Source organism: Phocoena sinus, chromosome 1 (genome assembly GCF_008692025.1).
Source record: "Phocoena sinus isolate mPhoSin1 chromosome 1, mPhoSin1.pri, whole genome shotgun sequence".
Classification (NCBI taxonomy): domain Eukaryota; kingdom Metazoa; phylum Chordata; class Mammalia; order Artiodactyla; family Phocoenidae; genus Phocoena; species Phocoena sinus.
Window position 1 is genome coordinate 157,758,251 of NC_045763.1, and position 15,492 is coordinate 157,773,742.

General features: G+C 39.3%; 2 protein-coding genes across 21 annotated transcripts in view; one reads left to right on the forward strand and one right to left on the reverse strand.

Annotated features, from left to right (window-relative positions):
* CEP170 (centrosomal protein 170) overlaps positions 1–8,598 on the reverse strand; it is a 149,007-nt gene extending 140,409 nt beyond the window's left edge. For 7 of the 15 annotated variants that reach the window (XM_032628806.1, XM_032628778.1, XM_032628750.1 and 4 more), the window contains exon 1: positions 7,873–8,191. The gene's annotated coding sequence lies outside the window, so the exon portion shown is untranslated. Of the gene's footprint in view, positions 1–6,975; positions 7,160–7,872 lie in introns of all 15 variants that reach the window. The other 8 variants (XM_032628767.1, XM_032628727.1, XM_032628671.1 and 5 more) reach the window with 4 other exon arrangements.
* Positions 8,599–8,823: 225 nt separating this feature from the next.
* SDCCAG8 (SHH signaling and ciliogenesis regulator SDCCAG8) overlaps positions 8,824–15,492 on the forward strand; it is a 262,756-nt gene continuing 256,087 nt past the window's right edge. For 5 of the 6 annotated variants that reach the window (XM_032643360.1, XM_032643209.1, XM_032643445.1 and 2 more), the window contains exon 1: positions 8,846–9,046. In XM_032643360.1, the coding sequence (XP_032499251.1) occupies positions 8,980–9,046 (67 nt within the window). In that variant the 5' untranslated portion in view covers positions 8,846–8,979. Of the gene's footprint in view, positions 9,047–15,492 lie in introns of all 6 variants that reach the window. The other variant, XM_032643294.1, reaches the window with a different exon arrangement.

Genomic DNA, 15,492 nt, shown 5'->3' on the forward strand with positions numbered 1-15,492 from the left:
ACTTGAATATTCAACTGCCTACTTGATTATCTCCACTTGGACATTTAATAGACATTTCAAACCTAACATGTCCAAAACTCTTGATTTTTTAAAACCAGAACCTAATAACTTTCACTATCTCCACCACTATCACTCTAGTCTAAACCATTAACACCTCAGTTTAAAGTATTCCAATAGTCTCTTAATTCATCTCCCTGTTCCCATTTTGTTCCCCTCCAGTCTATTATCCACAAAACAGCCAGAACCATATTTTAAAAATGTAAGCCAATTCTTTTGTCCAATTCAAGGGATTTTTTTCTTTTATCCAATTCAAGGGATTATTATTTTTTTTTACATTCTGTATTTCTACTTTTCTAATGTTAAAATAACCTTTTTTTATGAAATGATAGTGTTAGTAGGTGGTAAGTTTCTTTAGATATTTGTCTTCGGGTTTTGTTTCCGTGTTTTTACATAAGCAATAAAAAGTTAGTCTCCCCTTCTCAAAACACTCCAATGAACTCCCAAGGCATTTTAAATAAAGTCAACCAATACAATCTCTATCCAACCTCGTTTCCTCCTATTCTTCCTTCTTCTTGCTCATCTCCAGCCAGTGGCCTCTTTGTTCTCTGAATTCATTCATCCCATTCCTGTCCAGGACCAGAGCACTCTCCAACCAGATATCTACATGGTGTGCTTCCTTACATAAGTCTCTGCTAAATGACACCTTCTCAAAGAGTGGTATTCCCTAACCATTCACTAAAATAGTAGCTCTCTAGATGCCTCTTTTTTGTATAAAGAGGCTATCTTTAGTGTAAAAAGAGGTAAGTAGGTTAAAAATATATACTGTATTTACTTAAATTGAAAACAAATTCACTGGAAAGATACATGAAAATTCACCTATTAACTCAGCAGATAAGGTAGATGGGTGGGAGGATTCTTCACATTGTTTGTTTTTAAAATATTGTTTGATTTTTTTTGAACAATTTTAATGTGTTATTTGAATGACTATTTAAAAGTAAATAAAAAATAGCAGTCCACCACTCTCTATCCCTTTACTCTAATTTATTTTTACTCACAGCATCTACGCTTACTTGACTTCATATAATTATATAATTATCCACATCTCCACCAGACAGTAAGCTTCAACCAACTCCCTTAGTATTAGAGAATATAATGATTTTCTCCTTAACTAAAAACAAAACATTGAAATGGTTTTCAGTATCTTTTTGTCACCTTTTTCCTCCAGCATACTTTATGTAACTTTTATTCTATTTATAAATTTGCATGGTATGTCCTTGGCTATATCCAATACATGCACAAGATGAAGACATAAGAGGGCTTGCTTGTTAAATTTATAAATGTCAAAAAGCCAGGAAGAGAAGCTAATCCCTTGGATGACAGAATCATTATTTAAGAAGGTTTCAAGGACTTCCCTGGTGGCGCAGTGGTTAAGAATCCGCTTGCCAAAGCCGGGGACACAGGCTCGAGTCCTGGTCCGGGAAGATCCCACATGCCACGGAGCAACTAAGCCCGTGCGCCACAACTACTGAGGCTGCACTCTAGAGCCTGTGCTCCTCAACAAGAGAAGCCACCGCAATGAGAAGCCCACGCATCACAACAAAGAGTAGCCCCCACTCGCCACAACTAGAGAAAGCCTGTGCGCAGCAACGAAGACCCAACGCAGCCAAAAATAATAAAATTTAAAAAAAGATCTCAACTTTTAACTACACTCAAGTAGATGATATTTAAAAGGGTTAAAGGTACATATTGCTTAAAAACATCATCTACATGTATATACAGAATGGGAAAAATCTTAACATACAAAAGATGCGGGTTTATGTTGCCTACATCAGTGATTTCCAGACAAATTTTTCAAAAAACAAAATAGGAAACAACAAAGGTGGCCTCTCCCGTTGCGGAGCACAGGCTCCGGACGCACAGGCCCAGCGGCCACGGCTCACTGGCCCAGCCGCTCCGTGGCACGTGGGATCCTCCCGGACCGGGGCACGAACCCACGCCCCCCCATATTGGCAGGCAGACTCTCAACCACTGCGCCACCAGGGAAGCCCCAAAAGACTAACTTTTTATTGCTTATGTAAAAACATGAAAACAAAACCCGAAGACAAATATCTAAAGAAACTTACCACCTACTAACGCTATCATTTCATAAAAAAGGTTATTTTAACATTAGAAAAGTAGAAATACAGAATGTAAAAAAAAAATAATCCCTTGAATTGGATAAATATAACTTGAAAAGCCACATAACATTTTTCTCTCTTTTTTTTGCTTAGAACTGGCAAGACATTACTGTTGTTAGAGTTAATGAAATTTTAGACCGTAAACACAAGTGTATGGCTTGAATTAAGAAAAGGGGTAATTTCACTACACTGCATTCAGACCACAACTGCAGAACTAAAGCTGGAAACAGAATCAGAACAAAAAAGAATAGCACTGACAAAACTGATTGTATCTAGTGACAGAGATGAGGAAGGTAAAGGAAACGGTATCACATGAAGTTGTAGGGGTTGTAGTATTTAATTTAGAAGAGGGAGAACTTAACAGAGACCCAATATATTGAGAAAAACCTTACTGTATCTTACTCTTAAAGATAGAACTGCAACCAATGGAAGAAGTTACACAGTAAAGCAGATACTATCTCAGTTTAGTAAAATCTATTACATTTTTCAAAAGCGAAATTACCATCCTATGCCCATTTTTTCATGCAAGTGTTTCTCATGGAAAAGCTGGACTCAATAAGATCTCAGGGATATTAGTAGTAAGCAGCACATTGTTTGAGATGATTTCTAAAGTCTCCTCTAATTCTAAACTTTTGTGAATTAGAAGGGAATAAATGTTGCCTTTTATAACTTACTGAAAAAGATGAGTGGAAAGAATTTTGGCTTTAGTCAAAAAGACAAAGGTTCAGTTATAGGCTTTACCACTTAATAATGTGTGACAGAGAGGCAAAATTATTCACTAACTCTGGACCTCAAGTATTCTCAACTTTAAGTGTAAAATAATACCTTACTTACACAACTGCTGCATGAATTATGCACAGACACACACAATGTCTGGCACTTAGTAAGTGCTTGATACACAGTAGGTATTACTCACTTATTCAGTAAATATGTTCCAAAAGATAATATTTTCTATTATTTATTTATTAGCCATTTATGTACTTAAATAAGGACTTACTCTCTGCTGTCCCGTTCTTTGCTTTTCAAACCTAAGCAATGCACGCTTAGGATTCATTTCCACTTCTATGCTTCACATAATCTCTACTGGATGAAAGAAATTTTTATAACCTTGCTTTTGTTGGTTTCCTTTCTACCTTTGACACAAAAGTGGGGTTTACTTTTAGTACACGTCAACTATGTCATTCGTTTTGGCAAAAAAATTATAATATACTGTTGCATAATCATTTCAACTAAACTGGACTATATATACAGTTTAATCAAGCCTACTACCAGACAGATGTTTTCTTACTCTTTTAGATAGCCCACACTGGCTACCTCATTGGTGAGCACTTCCCTCAAGAAATATCTGAGTAAATAAAGACCCATTTCACCAAGGGTAGCTATTAGAAATCTTGGTTATTAACAAAAGTTTATGAAATAAAAAAAATTGTCCGAGGTTTCTCCCCATTAGATGAAACCCATTTCTTACTGAAACATATCAACACTTAATGCTCCAGCCAATAATATGTACCCACCAGAATTTTTCAGATGGTATTTAATTCCTTTTTTTCTTATACTTGCAAAATAATTGACAACTATACAGATATTTTAGTTGGCAATTTAATATCATGCTGTTAGATATTTATTAGAACAGTGCACTGCTTAACCCCCCAATGTTCATGATAAAGAAAAAACAAATCACTACAGAATTTTGTTAAATAAAAAACATGTTGACAAGTTTAAACAGATACAGTATTCAGTACTAGATGAATGATATCAGATGCAACAATAAAACTAGTTTTGTTTGTTTGTTTGTTTTTTGCAGTACGCAGACCTCTCACTGTTGTGGCCTCTCCCATTACGGACCACAGGCTCTGGACGCACAGGCTCAGCGGCCATGGCTCAGGGGCCCAACCGCTCCGCGGCATGTGGGATCCTCCCGGACCAGGGCACGAATCCGTGTCCCCTGCATCGGCAGGCGGACTCTCAACCACTGCGCCACCAGGGAAGCCCAATATAACTAGTTTTTTGGGGGTTTTTTAAAGTGATAAAATGAAACAACAAACTGATACTTGTAACAAATAAATCCCTAAGCATAGAATTTTTAAAAGCACCTTGATATTTACATTAATAGACATAACGAATGATAATTTTACACTGTAAAGTTGGAAAACATGCAGATGGTTATTTACTTCCATACAAAGTAATTTTAGCACACCATGAAATTTAACAGTAAAATACATTTCAAGTTTGATTTAATATAATTCCACATGGTGAATTACAGATTATTTTTTAAGTAAATTGAAATTTAAGAAATATACTAATTCTTTTTTTAAAAGTCTATTAAAATACAACTAAAGGGCTTCCCTGGTGGCGCAGTGGTTGAGAGTCCGCCTGCTGATGCAGGGGACACGGGTTCGTGCCCCGGTCCAGGAGGATCCCACATGCCGTGGAGTGGGTAGGCCCGTGAGCCATGGCTGCTGAGCCTGCGTGTCCGGAGCCTGCGCTCCACAACGGGAGATGCCACAACAGTGAGAGGCCCGCGTACCGCAAAAACAAACAAACAAACAAACAAAAAAAAACAACTAAAAATAGAACTACCATATGACCCAAAAATCCCATTACTGGGCATACACCCTGAGAAAACCATAATTCAAAAAGAGACATGTGGGCTTCCCTGGTGGTGCAGTGGTTGAGAATCTGCCTGTCAATGCAGGGGACACGGGTTCGAGCCCTGATCTGGGAAGATCCCACATACCATGGAGCAACTGGGCCCATGAGCCACAACTACTGAGCCTGCGTGTCTGCAGCATGTGCTCCGCGACAGTGAGAGGCCCGCGCACCGCGATGAAGAGTGGCCCCCGCTCGCAGGAACTAGAGAAAGCCCTCGCACAGAAATGAAGACCCAACACAGCCAAAAATAAAATAAAATAAATAAATAAATTTCAAAAACAAACAAAAAAAGAGACATGTACCACACTGTTCACTGCAGCACTATGTACAACAGCCAGGACGTGGGACCAACCTAAATGCCCATCGACAGATGAATGGATATAGAAGATGTGGCGCATATATACATTGTAATATTACTCTGCCATAAAAAGAAATGAAATTGAGTTATTTGTAGTGAGGTGGACGGACCTAGAGCCTGTCATACAGAGTGAAGTAAGTCAGAAAGAGAAAAACAAATACCATATGCTAACACATATATACGGAATCTGAAAAAAAAAAAATGGTACTGATGAACCTAGTGGCAGGGCAGGAATGAAGATGCAGACATAGAAAATGGACTTGAGAACACGGGCGAGTGGGGGCGGGAGGGCAAAGCTGGGGCAAAGTGAGAGTAGCATCGACATATATACACTACTGAATGTAAAATAGTTAGCCAGTGGGAAGCAGCAGCATAGCGCAGGGAGATCAGCTTGGTGCTTTGCAATGACCTACAGAGGTGGGATAGGGAGGGTGGGAATGAGGCTCAAGAGGGAGGGGATATGGGGATATATATATGCATACGGCTGATTCACTTTGTTGTACAACAGAAACTAACACAGTATTGTGAAGCGATTATACTCCAATAAAGATCTATTAAAAAAAAGTTGATTAAAATACAGTGTGGAATTAAGGGATAAAAAGTATAAGAAAACAAAAAAGCACTTTATGGCAAAATCAACTTAATAAAAGAGCACAAATTCAATTTTAATAAAAAAGTTAAACATGAATTTTTTCCTCAAAAAGTAAACTTTTTTAAGTTGAAAATAATAAAATTCATTAATTGAAGAAAACCGAACTTCATGGGTTCTTGTTATGTAGCAATTTCATTTTTCAGAGTTTATAGAGTTGATCATATTATAAAATACTACCGAATAGCAGAAAATATTATTAAAATATGGTTACTGATAAGTAGGGAAATAATTCCAACAGTTTCCATTTTTATGAAAAGCCCATGTTAAGACATCTCTTCCTATATCAGTAAGTTAATTTATAAAACTATAGTTCCACTTCATTAGAATTATTACTTTCACATCAAAAGAAAAAGACTAGACTAATACAACTATGAGGTATCAATGAACTTGATTGTCACAGACAACTCAAAGAGCATGCAGAGAAGCTTTCCATAAATTTTCACAGGGTAGGGGGACTAGGCGACACAGCTGAAAAGAGCACATTGCAGAAGAGACCTTGGTTTTATTGGACTCTGCCTTTCATTAGCAGTTTGGCTTGGACAGCCAAGTCAGTTAACTTTCCAAGTTTTAATGTCTTCCTCTTTCTGTCAAATGCATTTAGACTCTTCAGTTTTAAAACACCAAAACTCTACAATATTTGCAAAGTTAGGAAAAAGTAAAAGCAGCACTGGTTTTACTTTTTAAAAAACAATAGCAGAAAAATACAAAATGGTTTGTAACTTGCAATGTAATATTTCCAGAGCTGAATTCCTAAATCATTGCGGCATACCCAGCCAGGGTTATATCAGTGAAGATCTGGATACCGTATTCATAATGTCACTTTCTCCTCTCACATCATTCCTCCACCTGCTCCTCCCCATCCGGCTTCAATCTCTCTTTTGCTTGTTTTAATGCCAGCAAACGGTTGTAAGCTTAATAATCAAATCATTTTAAAAGATGCATTTTCAATCAAGTATGTTATCTGCTTCACCACATTTCTCCCAACTGGATGAATTTTCATTAAGAGAATAAAAATATGAATAAAAAATTCAGAAACAGAAATGTACCAGGCCTATGTTTGATTTTGAATGCTTAAAAAACAAAACGGAAAGATGTATCCTAACCTATTCCCTTAGGCACGTGAATGCGTTACCCACCCTATGAAAAAACATTCTGCTGGTTCATTTTCCTGCTACACAAACAGCTTCGTCGTCAGGCCCTTCCTGGTCCATTCTTCATCGTGAGCTAGTAATTTTATATGGATCACCTTGGCAATGCTTGGACAGGTACTGTCCTTGTCTTCCAGGAGCTTACATTCTCCAAGTAAAACTCCGCTAAACACTAAAAAAACAGATACTATGACTTAGGGTACAAATCCCACATCTTCCCGCCCCTTGTTAGGCAGCTGTTAATTTTTCTTTTCCTTACATAAAATGAAGGGACCCATACCAAAGCCCACATTTGAATTTCAGGACAATGAAGTCGACAGGAAGCTACTCTCTCCTCCCCCGGGATACTACAGAGCCACAGCCTGAGCGGGTGCTGTCGCCTGGCGGGGTGCGTGACACCACGTCTTCCACGCCCTCCCACCGCGTCCGAAAGGCTCCTCGCCGGACCACCCCAAACCGCCCCACACACCAAAACCAACCACACAAAAAGAAACGACATTGGGATCTGCTCCGATCGGGAAAACCCCTTCTCCAGCAGCAGCGTAGCCATTCCCTCCGCTGCTCCGCCCGCACCCCTGCAAACTGCTGGGGCGGAGGGGGCTGCACAAAGCCAGGAGAGCCAGAGACGACTCAATACGTGGACACTTGCAGGGGAAGCCGGGACGCAGGGCCCGGGGACGCAGGGTTGGGGGGCGGTGGGGGGGGAGGGGCGCCCCCGCCGAGTCCCAGGTCCGGGGCGGGGGCGGCACGCGAAGCCTCAGGGAAGCGCCCCTCGCCGCCGGCCCTCAACCCCTCCCGCCGCGGGCCGCGCCCGAGCCCCCGCTGCAAACCCGAAAAGAAGGATGTGGAAAGGCGGAGGCGACGGCATCGGAGCGCATCACTTACCCCTCACTGCTGAGAGGGACCGGACGGGGGGGCGGGGCGCACCGCGTCCCGTGAGTCTCTCGCAAGCGTCCTCCCCCACCCTGTCGTCGTCGCCGCCGCCGCGGTCGAGCTCTTGGCCCCTCGGCGCCGCTGGGCAATAACGTTATTCCGCACACGCTCCGCACATAGCGGTAACGGCAAGGAGCGGCCGTCCAGTGCGCAGGCGCCCGGGGAGAGGGCGAGGAGCCCAGCCCTACCCCTGGTCCGGCCCAGTCCCAGCGAACTCCTACTGCGCAAGCGCCAAGCACAGACAATGAAAAGGGGTTGTGTGTAGGGGGGGGGTCTCACCCACAGGCCTCTCCAGCTGCCGACTACGCAGGCGTATACCAAAGACCAGCTTCAACGATGAAGAGGACCCGGGCTTTAGCTGGGACCGCAACCGGCAAGGACTACAGTTCCCAGCCGGCAGTGCGCCAACTCCAAGCTGTGGTCGGGTCGCTGGGCGTGCTAAGATTGGTAGTGTCAGCCGCCTTCACGATCTACGCTGTTTGGGAGATTCAGAGCTTCTTTTTCTTGAGAATTTATTTTGCGGTGTTGGCAGATGTTGCGGCTGAAGGGTGTTGAGCTTGTTATTTGCGTTCTTGAGAAGGCTCAAGGATCAACAGCATATAAGCGAATTTAGAAGAGTAAAGGCTTTCAGTGAGCCCTTCCTGTCAGTTAGGTGGTCCAGACAGCAGGATGGGATGAAGGCAGGACTAAGCCTGGCTGGGCTACAGAAATGGGCGGAGCCTCCAAGGAGTCTCTTGGCAACCGGAACTTGCCGCCAAACCGCCAAAGTTTGAGCTTGGAGCGCGTTGCCCTCTGGGAATTGTAGTGTCATTGGAAGTGCTCTTAGGAGCTTCGACACTGTAAGCCCGGACACTGTGGACTACAACTTCCGACGTCCACCACGAGGGCCCGTGGGTGGGAAGAGGCTGGAGAGCTCAGTACGGGATTCTGTGCTCCCCAGTGACAGCAGCAGCAGGAAGTCGGTGGGCCACTTCCGGGGGCTGAGGCCTCTTGCACTCCGAGGGGAGAACACTGGACACTTCCCCACGCAACTCCCATCTCTGGGCCCCGAGTGTGTTCATGGCGAAGTCCCCGGAGAACTCTGCCCTGGAGGAGATTCTGGGGCAGTATCAACGGAGTCTCCGGGGTGAGTTGCTCGGAACCTCTGTGCCCTAGCCCCTTGATAGCAGGGCCTAATGGACGGGAGCTGACCAGGGGCGTTTCCTAACACCTTGGTTCGGCCCTAGCCAGAACGCAGAGGAAGAAGATGGATGTTGCTGTGGAAAGATTAAATAGTTGTGTTTGTTTTTACGTTTAAGCAACGTTGTTTCCCTTGATTCCCATAGTTACTTGAACCAACTGCCTGATCTTTCTTGGGCATCTTTTTTACCCGGCGCCTGCAGAAACTCTTGGACGGCTCAATGCCAGTTTTGCCCAGTTCCCATACTTCTCTTTATAATCCAGTAAATTCCTGATGCGCTCTTTTTACACATTCAAATTATGGTGTAGTGGATTGAATGTGACTTATTGGACCAGGGAAAAAAAAACACTAATAATTATTTTAATCACAACAGCTTCTATTTAGTGGTCTAGGCTATTTACATACATTAAATCACTTAAAACTTACAATCTTATGAATGTCCCTCTTCTACACGTGGGAAAATAGAGGTGCAAAGAGGTTAAGTTAGGCCAAAGCCAACATAGCTAGTTAGTGGCAGAGCCAGGTATTAAATTCAGTCAGACCTGTCTGCCGTAAAAGCCTATGTTTTTCTTTATTAATCATATTACAATTACTATTACTGAAACTCTTTTTAGTTAATTCAGATTTTATTACTATAGTACCCTATGAGTAGCTGAGGAAGTGATATACTTGTAGATAGCTCTATCATCTTGAACATCATATATAACATCTAGAAACCTCATTTCTCTTATTTTAAAGTAGAAGTTGTGATATTGTCTACAGGGTTCTTGTGAGGAGCAAATAAAATAATTCACATAAAGCAGTGATTTTCAGGCTTTTTTTTAAAATCTTAGCCATAAATAAGAAATATATTTTGTATGGGGCATAGACATATAGACTAAAAGAAAAGTTTCATTAAAGAATATTTATTCTACTAGATGTAATTCACCCTACTCTCTGTTCTTTTGCATTTTCTTAACCATTTAGGCCATGACCAACAGCTTAAAAAATATTTAAAGCATTTAAAGCACTGACTCATTTATTAATTTAGTGCCTACTATATGTTAGACATACCAAATGCTGGGGATACCATAAGGAACTAGACAAAGTGACTGTCCTCAGGGAGCCTCTGGATTAATGCAGTGAAGCACGATAAACAAAATAATTACAGATTACTATGATAAAAAAGAAGAGTAAAGATCAGTGCTTGGCACATAAGCACTCATTAAATGTTAGCTGCTATTTATAATTGGTACTTGTAACAAAGTGAAGATTTTTCAAGGAGTTTAGCAAATTTATCTTCTACTGAGTCTAGATTTTGAAAGGGCTATTATTTATTGTTTGATTAGCAAATTTATCTTCTAGTGGGTCTAGACTTTGAAAGGGTTATTTATTGTTTCCATCTGTCAACAGTGTTACAAACTGTCAACATTCTCAGTATTCAAACTGCAAGAATAAAATAATTGGTCTGAATGAATACCTTCATCAGCCTACTGATATTTCAAGAGCTGTTAGATACAGAAATAACCACTTGTAACTTTTCATTTGAAGGCAAGAAAAATACTGTGGGCAATAATACCAGTGGCATTTAATTTTTGAGGTTGGTAAAAAAATCTTGTTTTCCATTATGTTTCTCCTAGTGCTTCTCCTCCTTTAACCTTAATTTGAACCTTTATTTAAGTATTAGAGGCTATTTAATATTAGACTTGATGCAGTAGTTAATTTCAAACTAATGTTATAGTACTATATTTAATACCCACGATACTTCTTTCAGTAATTATAGTGAAGAGCTTTTATTCAAAGATAATTCATTTTAAAATAGATTTAAAACTTAGTGTTATAACAATATAAAGTAGTGAAAACATTTATAATCAAGAGCAAATAAAGCAGAGAAAAAAGTTAGTTTGTTTTTTATTAATTTTTAGTGATAGTTTTAACAATGAATCAAGAAATGAAACTTGAAATTTTTCATGGGTTTTCAGGACTTATTTTATTGTTTATTAAGTAGCATTTTAATTTTCAGGTTTATTTAGTTTATATAATAGCTTATGGAAGGAAACAAAACAGAACTAATATTGAAATGAAGCACGATCAGAAGTTCTTCACTTCACACGTATAAGTTACCACTCTTAGGATAATTCCCTTTAACGTCAAAATGTGTGTTTCTGAATAAACACAGTATGGTGGCATTATTTTGTATATGAAATTTCATTATTTTAAGCGTTTTGTGCCTAATAACTTGAGAATTGTGTTACTATGCAGCCAGATAAAATGCAATTTAAAGTTCTTTTGTTTTGGTTTCGTCTATCCACCATTACTTCCCCAAAATGGCTTGTCTAGTTCATGCTTAAAGAAAAGGTAATAGGTATTCTTGGTCTTTCCTCACAAGTTATTCCTCTGGTTTCTAAATAACTGTACATGTAATCATTACTAATTCTTTCAGTTGTATTTAGCAAGGAAGTGGGCATATAAAAATGCAAAATGCTTTTATAATTTTCCCATGATAGTCTCTCATTTTTTTTATAGCTTTTCCTCATTTCTTTATTTTAAACACAATTTTTGGTACTATTATAGTATATGAAGAATTTGAAGTTCTGATGTGAAAAGCAGAGTCAATGTTGCTTTCTTGCTTTTAAAACTTAAGAGGAATTCTTGCCTCTCCTTGAGTCTGATGACCCTAGAGCAGCCATGGAAATAGAGATCCCATCTGCAGGCTCTACACTCACCTCTTATTCTTTCCCTGACGCCTTTCAGATGTAGTCACCCTCTAAGGATAACTCCTGCTTTGGATTGTCTATTCCCCCACTGTAAGAATTGGAGTGGTTGAAAGACTTCTTCAAAATAAGAGATCTGGCAGAAAAACTAGAAAACTTCATTGCCCCACAGATCTGTAATATTATTTCTACATAGTAGATGATCTGAAAGTTTTCAATGTGATATAAAGTGGGCATACCAGGTATCCTGGGAGTCACAGAGTTTAATCTAGAACCAGAAGTGACTTGGAAGGTCTTCTGGCAATATGGTTAGGTGTTCGTTCACTCTTTCGGCATCTAAAATTCAAGACGCACAGAATTGTATTGATAACTGGGCAGAATAGCAACTACCCCTCCTCTAATTTAAAGTCAACACATCATAGTGCAAGGTCATGAGGTATAAAATAAACTAATTTATAGCCAAGAAAGGGTCAGGAAACCAGAATAACAGGAAATTCAGGCTGTTTTCAATTTTGTACACTTGAATGTAGGGATATGATGTTAGAAAGAAGGAGAGAACTTGTTAGAAATTCAGTGTCCCAGCCTTAATAACTGAATCACGTTTCATCTATTGCTGCAGTGTTAGCTATGGATACAGTTTTATACCTGTATACATGACTCACCTATTCTCCAACTTCCTGGCCACCTTTGATTGGGTGGGCATAAAGAAATGGAACAAACTTATACCGAGACAGGAATACATCATTTACTTTCTATATACATTTTATATGCTGATTCCTCCTTTTTCTTTCAACATTTTGGTGTTTTAGGCTCTAGATTGAATTTGTGGAAGAGTATGATAGATTCAAAGAAGAGAATGTGGAACTAGGATCCAATTTACAACTCTTACTGTTGCTTTTCTAATAACCATCTATGTTACCTTAGGCAAGTTAATAAACTGTTTTTGGATTCTTGTTTCCTCATCTGGAATATGAAAAGTTTGGACTAGGTGGAGAATTATTGCCTTTAGGAGCCAAGCAGATGACAAAATATGTGGTGGAGTCAGTGGAAGACACTAGGGAATGGTGAGGCTCTGGCCAAGCTGGGCATTTTATGCTTTTTCTAAAAACATTCCAGGTACTTTCTTGCTCCCTCCCTCTTTTTTTCCTTCACTTTCTCTTATTCTTTTCCCTTTGTCCTATACTGTGTGGGTCAAGCAAAACACATGAGAGCTTGGTTTGCCTTCAGGCACTACCTCAGACCCCTGGATCTGTAATGTCCCTTCTATCAACACTGGATTGGAACACATGAATGATAATGGTTCTGTTTCTTTCATATACAAATGAGAGTAAGGAACTAGGTTCATAGAAAGTGAGAGGTTGAATATGGGAAGAAAATATAAAATTGGGGGGAGTGATCCTTTTCTTTGTAAGTTGATCTAGTTTGATAAAACTGAAGATAATATTGATGGGCCAATTGTACACAAGTAAAATATAGAGCATCTTTCCAATTCATACAAAGTGTTTTTTTCGTTCCACAGAAGGAATCACATCTGTGGAAAGCCAGTGTTAATCTTACTAGTCAATAATTTGGTCACTGAATTAACCAGAAGTGATATCATCAGGACCTTTGGCAGACTTAAGAAAACCTGTGTATAGCTACTTAAGTAAAAGTTCCTCTTTTTCTCAGTTTTACTCATCAAACTTGTATTTCTTCTTCTTTTTGTTTTTCTTAAATGTTTTCTAAAATTTTAAAATATTCTTTGCCATATATAGTATATATTTATGCACACACACATATTCTCTATAGCTAATGTTTGCTTATGTGTTTAACTATCAGCCTCATTGAGACCAAGACAGGCAACAACGTAATAAAGGCTCTGGAAGCATTTATTATGAAATGAGAAAATTATTTTGGTGTTTTAGCGCAGACTGAAACATATCTCTCTTTTCTAAAAATTAAAGAAATGGAAATATTGGCTATTAATAAATAAGGATTGGTAATGCAAATGAAGTTTGTAAACATTTGAGTTTACTTTTTTGCTGATAAAATTTAAATTACATATATTCCTTTTTATATACTTATATGGCTTTTCTTAGTAGTTTTAACTTTTATGACCATTTCTTCTACCAGAATAGCAAAAAGCTAGTAGAATTCCATTTTTTCTTCCCTACTAATAATGAGGTAAAATAGGCAAAAGACAGGATTTAGCAGCCCCAAAAGGGTGTTTTACAAGTAAATAGTCATCCTGAAATAATGTAGAACCAAAACAGTGGTTCAGTGTTATGGAATTGTAAGGGCATTTTCACATGTTGGCCATGTTTGGACAGAAAAAAGAAATGAAGTTGTTCTCAAGCTTTTGAGATACTGAGAATAATTATATTAACTTTTGGGATTTTTAAAAGACTTCAACTCTGATCATTTCACCAGTTTTTGCTAAGATTTTCCACCTTTTCACTTAGTGATACTCCTTTGAGGATCAAAAGGTAGGGAAAGTACCTTGACATGCGCTTGTGTACTTGCTAAAGCAACCTTGATTATGGGAGAGCTTCATCAAAGCCCACTGGAATATTTAAAGGAATGATCACCTAAAGTAGCTCTGAAATATGGCCTTAGAGTACAACTATTGCTTCATGTATTAGGCCTGGAAACAAAATGAAACTAAATATGAATTTCAAGTTTTTAATTACAGTAGATATAACAACTCCAGATACCTGGATCAGAACTGCCTCATGGTAGTGATGGCCATGGGTTGTGCACTGCCTACCACAGTGGCAGGATGGCTCACTATCCTGACCACTTTTCATCAGAAGGTGCCTGTAGTTACAATGTAGCAATGTGGGAAGTCTCTCCTTAAAACCGAACAGGGGCTATCTTGTTTTATTAATCTAAACCAGCAGTTATCAACCAGGGTGACTTTTTTTCCATCCAGGAAACATCTGGTAATGTCCAGAGGCAGTTTTGGTTGTCACAACTGGCAGGGAGGAGTCTACTGGCATCTAGTGGGTAGAGGCCAGGGACGCTGCTATACAAACACAACACATCACCTTACAGTCAAGAATTATCAGGTCCAAATTTCAATAGTGCTAAGATTGAGAACCATGATCTAGAAGTAGCAAGGCATTGCTCATAACATTTACTTTGTGAGAATCATACTTGAGAATAATTACAATTAAGGGTACAGATTGTACTGGCTGATAATTTTACCTATGTTCTGCCAGTCTGGCTAGGATTACTTCTTTATCAGGAAAGTGACAGGTGCATAAGTCTTCTCAGTTGGTGCCAAAAAAATACCAGGTGTATCCCTCATAATGCATATTGTCAATCTTGATTTGCCAGCATCCATCCATCATTAATGATCTTCTAGACACTGCTCTCTTAAGATGTTTACATTCTTGTTCGGATTATCTTTCACTCCTGGCACCAACCATTTTCATATTTTTCAGCTTTTAGAGTCTTACGATAGTATTTTTTTGAGATTTTGTAGTTTCTGCACACTTTTAATCTCTTTCATTATTATAATTGTCGTTTACAAAGCTCTTTTTCTCTGATTTTGGATTATGCTGTTTTTATCTTGGTCATACTACCTGTCAGTTCCCTAGTAAACAGTGACAACAATCTTCTGAACTACCTGAGGCCCAGTCAAGTGTGGACAGACACATGTGTCTCTTATCTTCCCATGGTTTCATTTTTCTGCTTGTCTGTCCTGGTCTAAGTGTG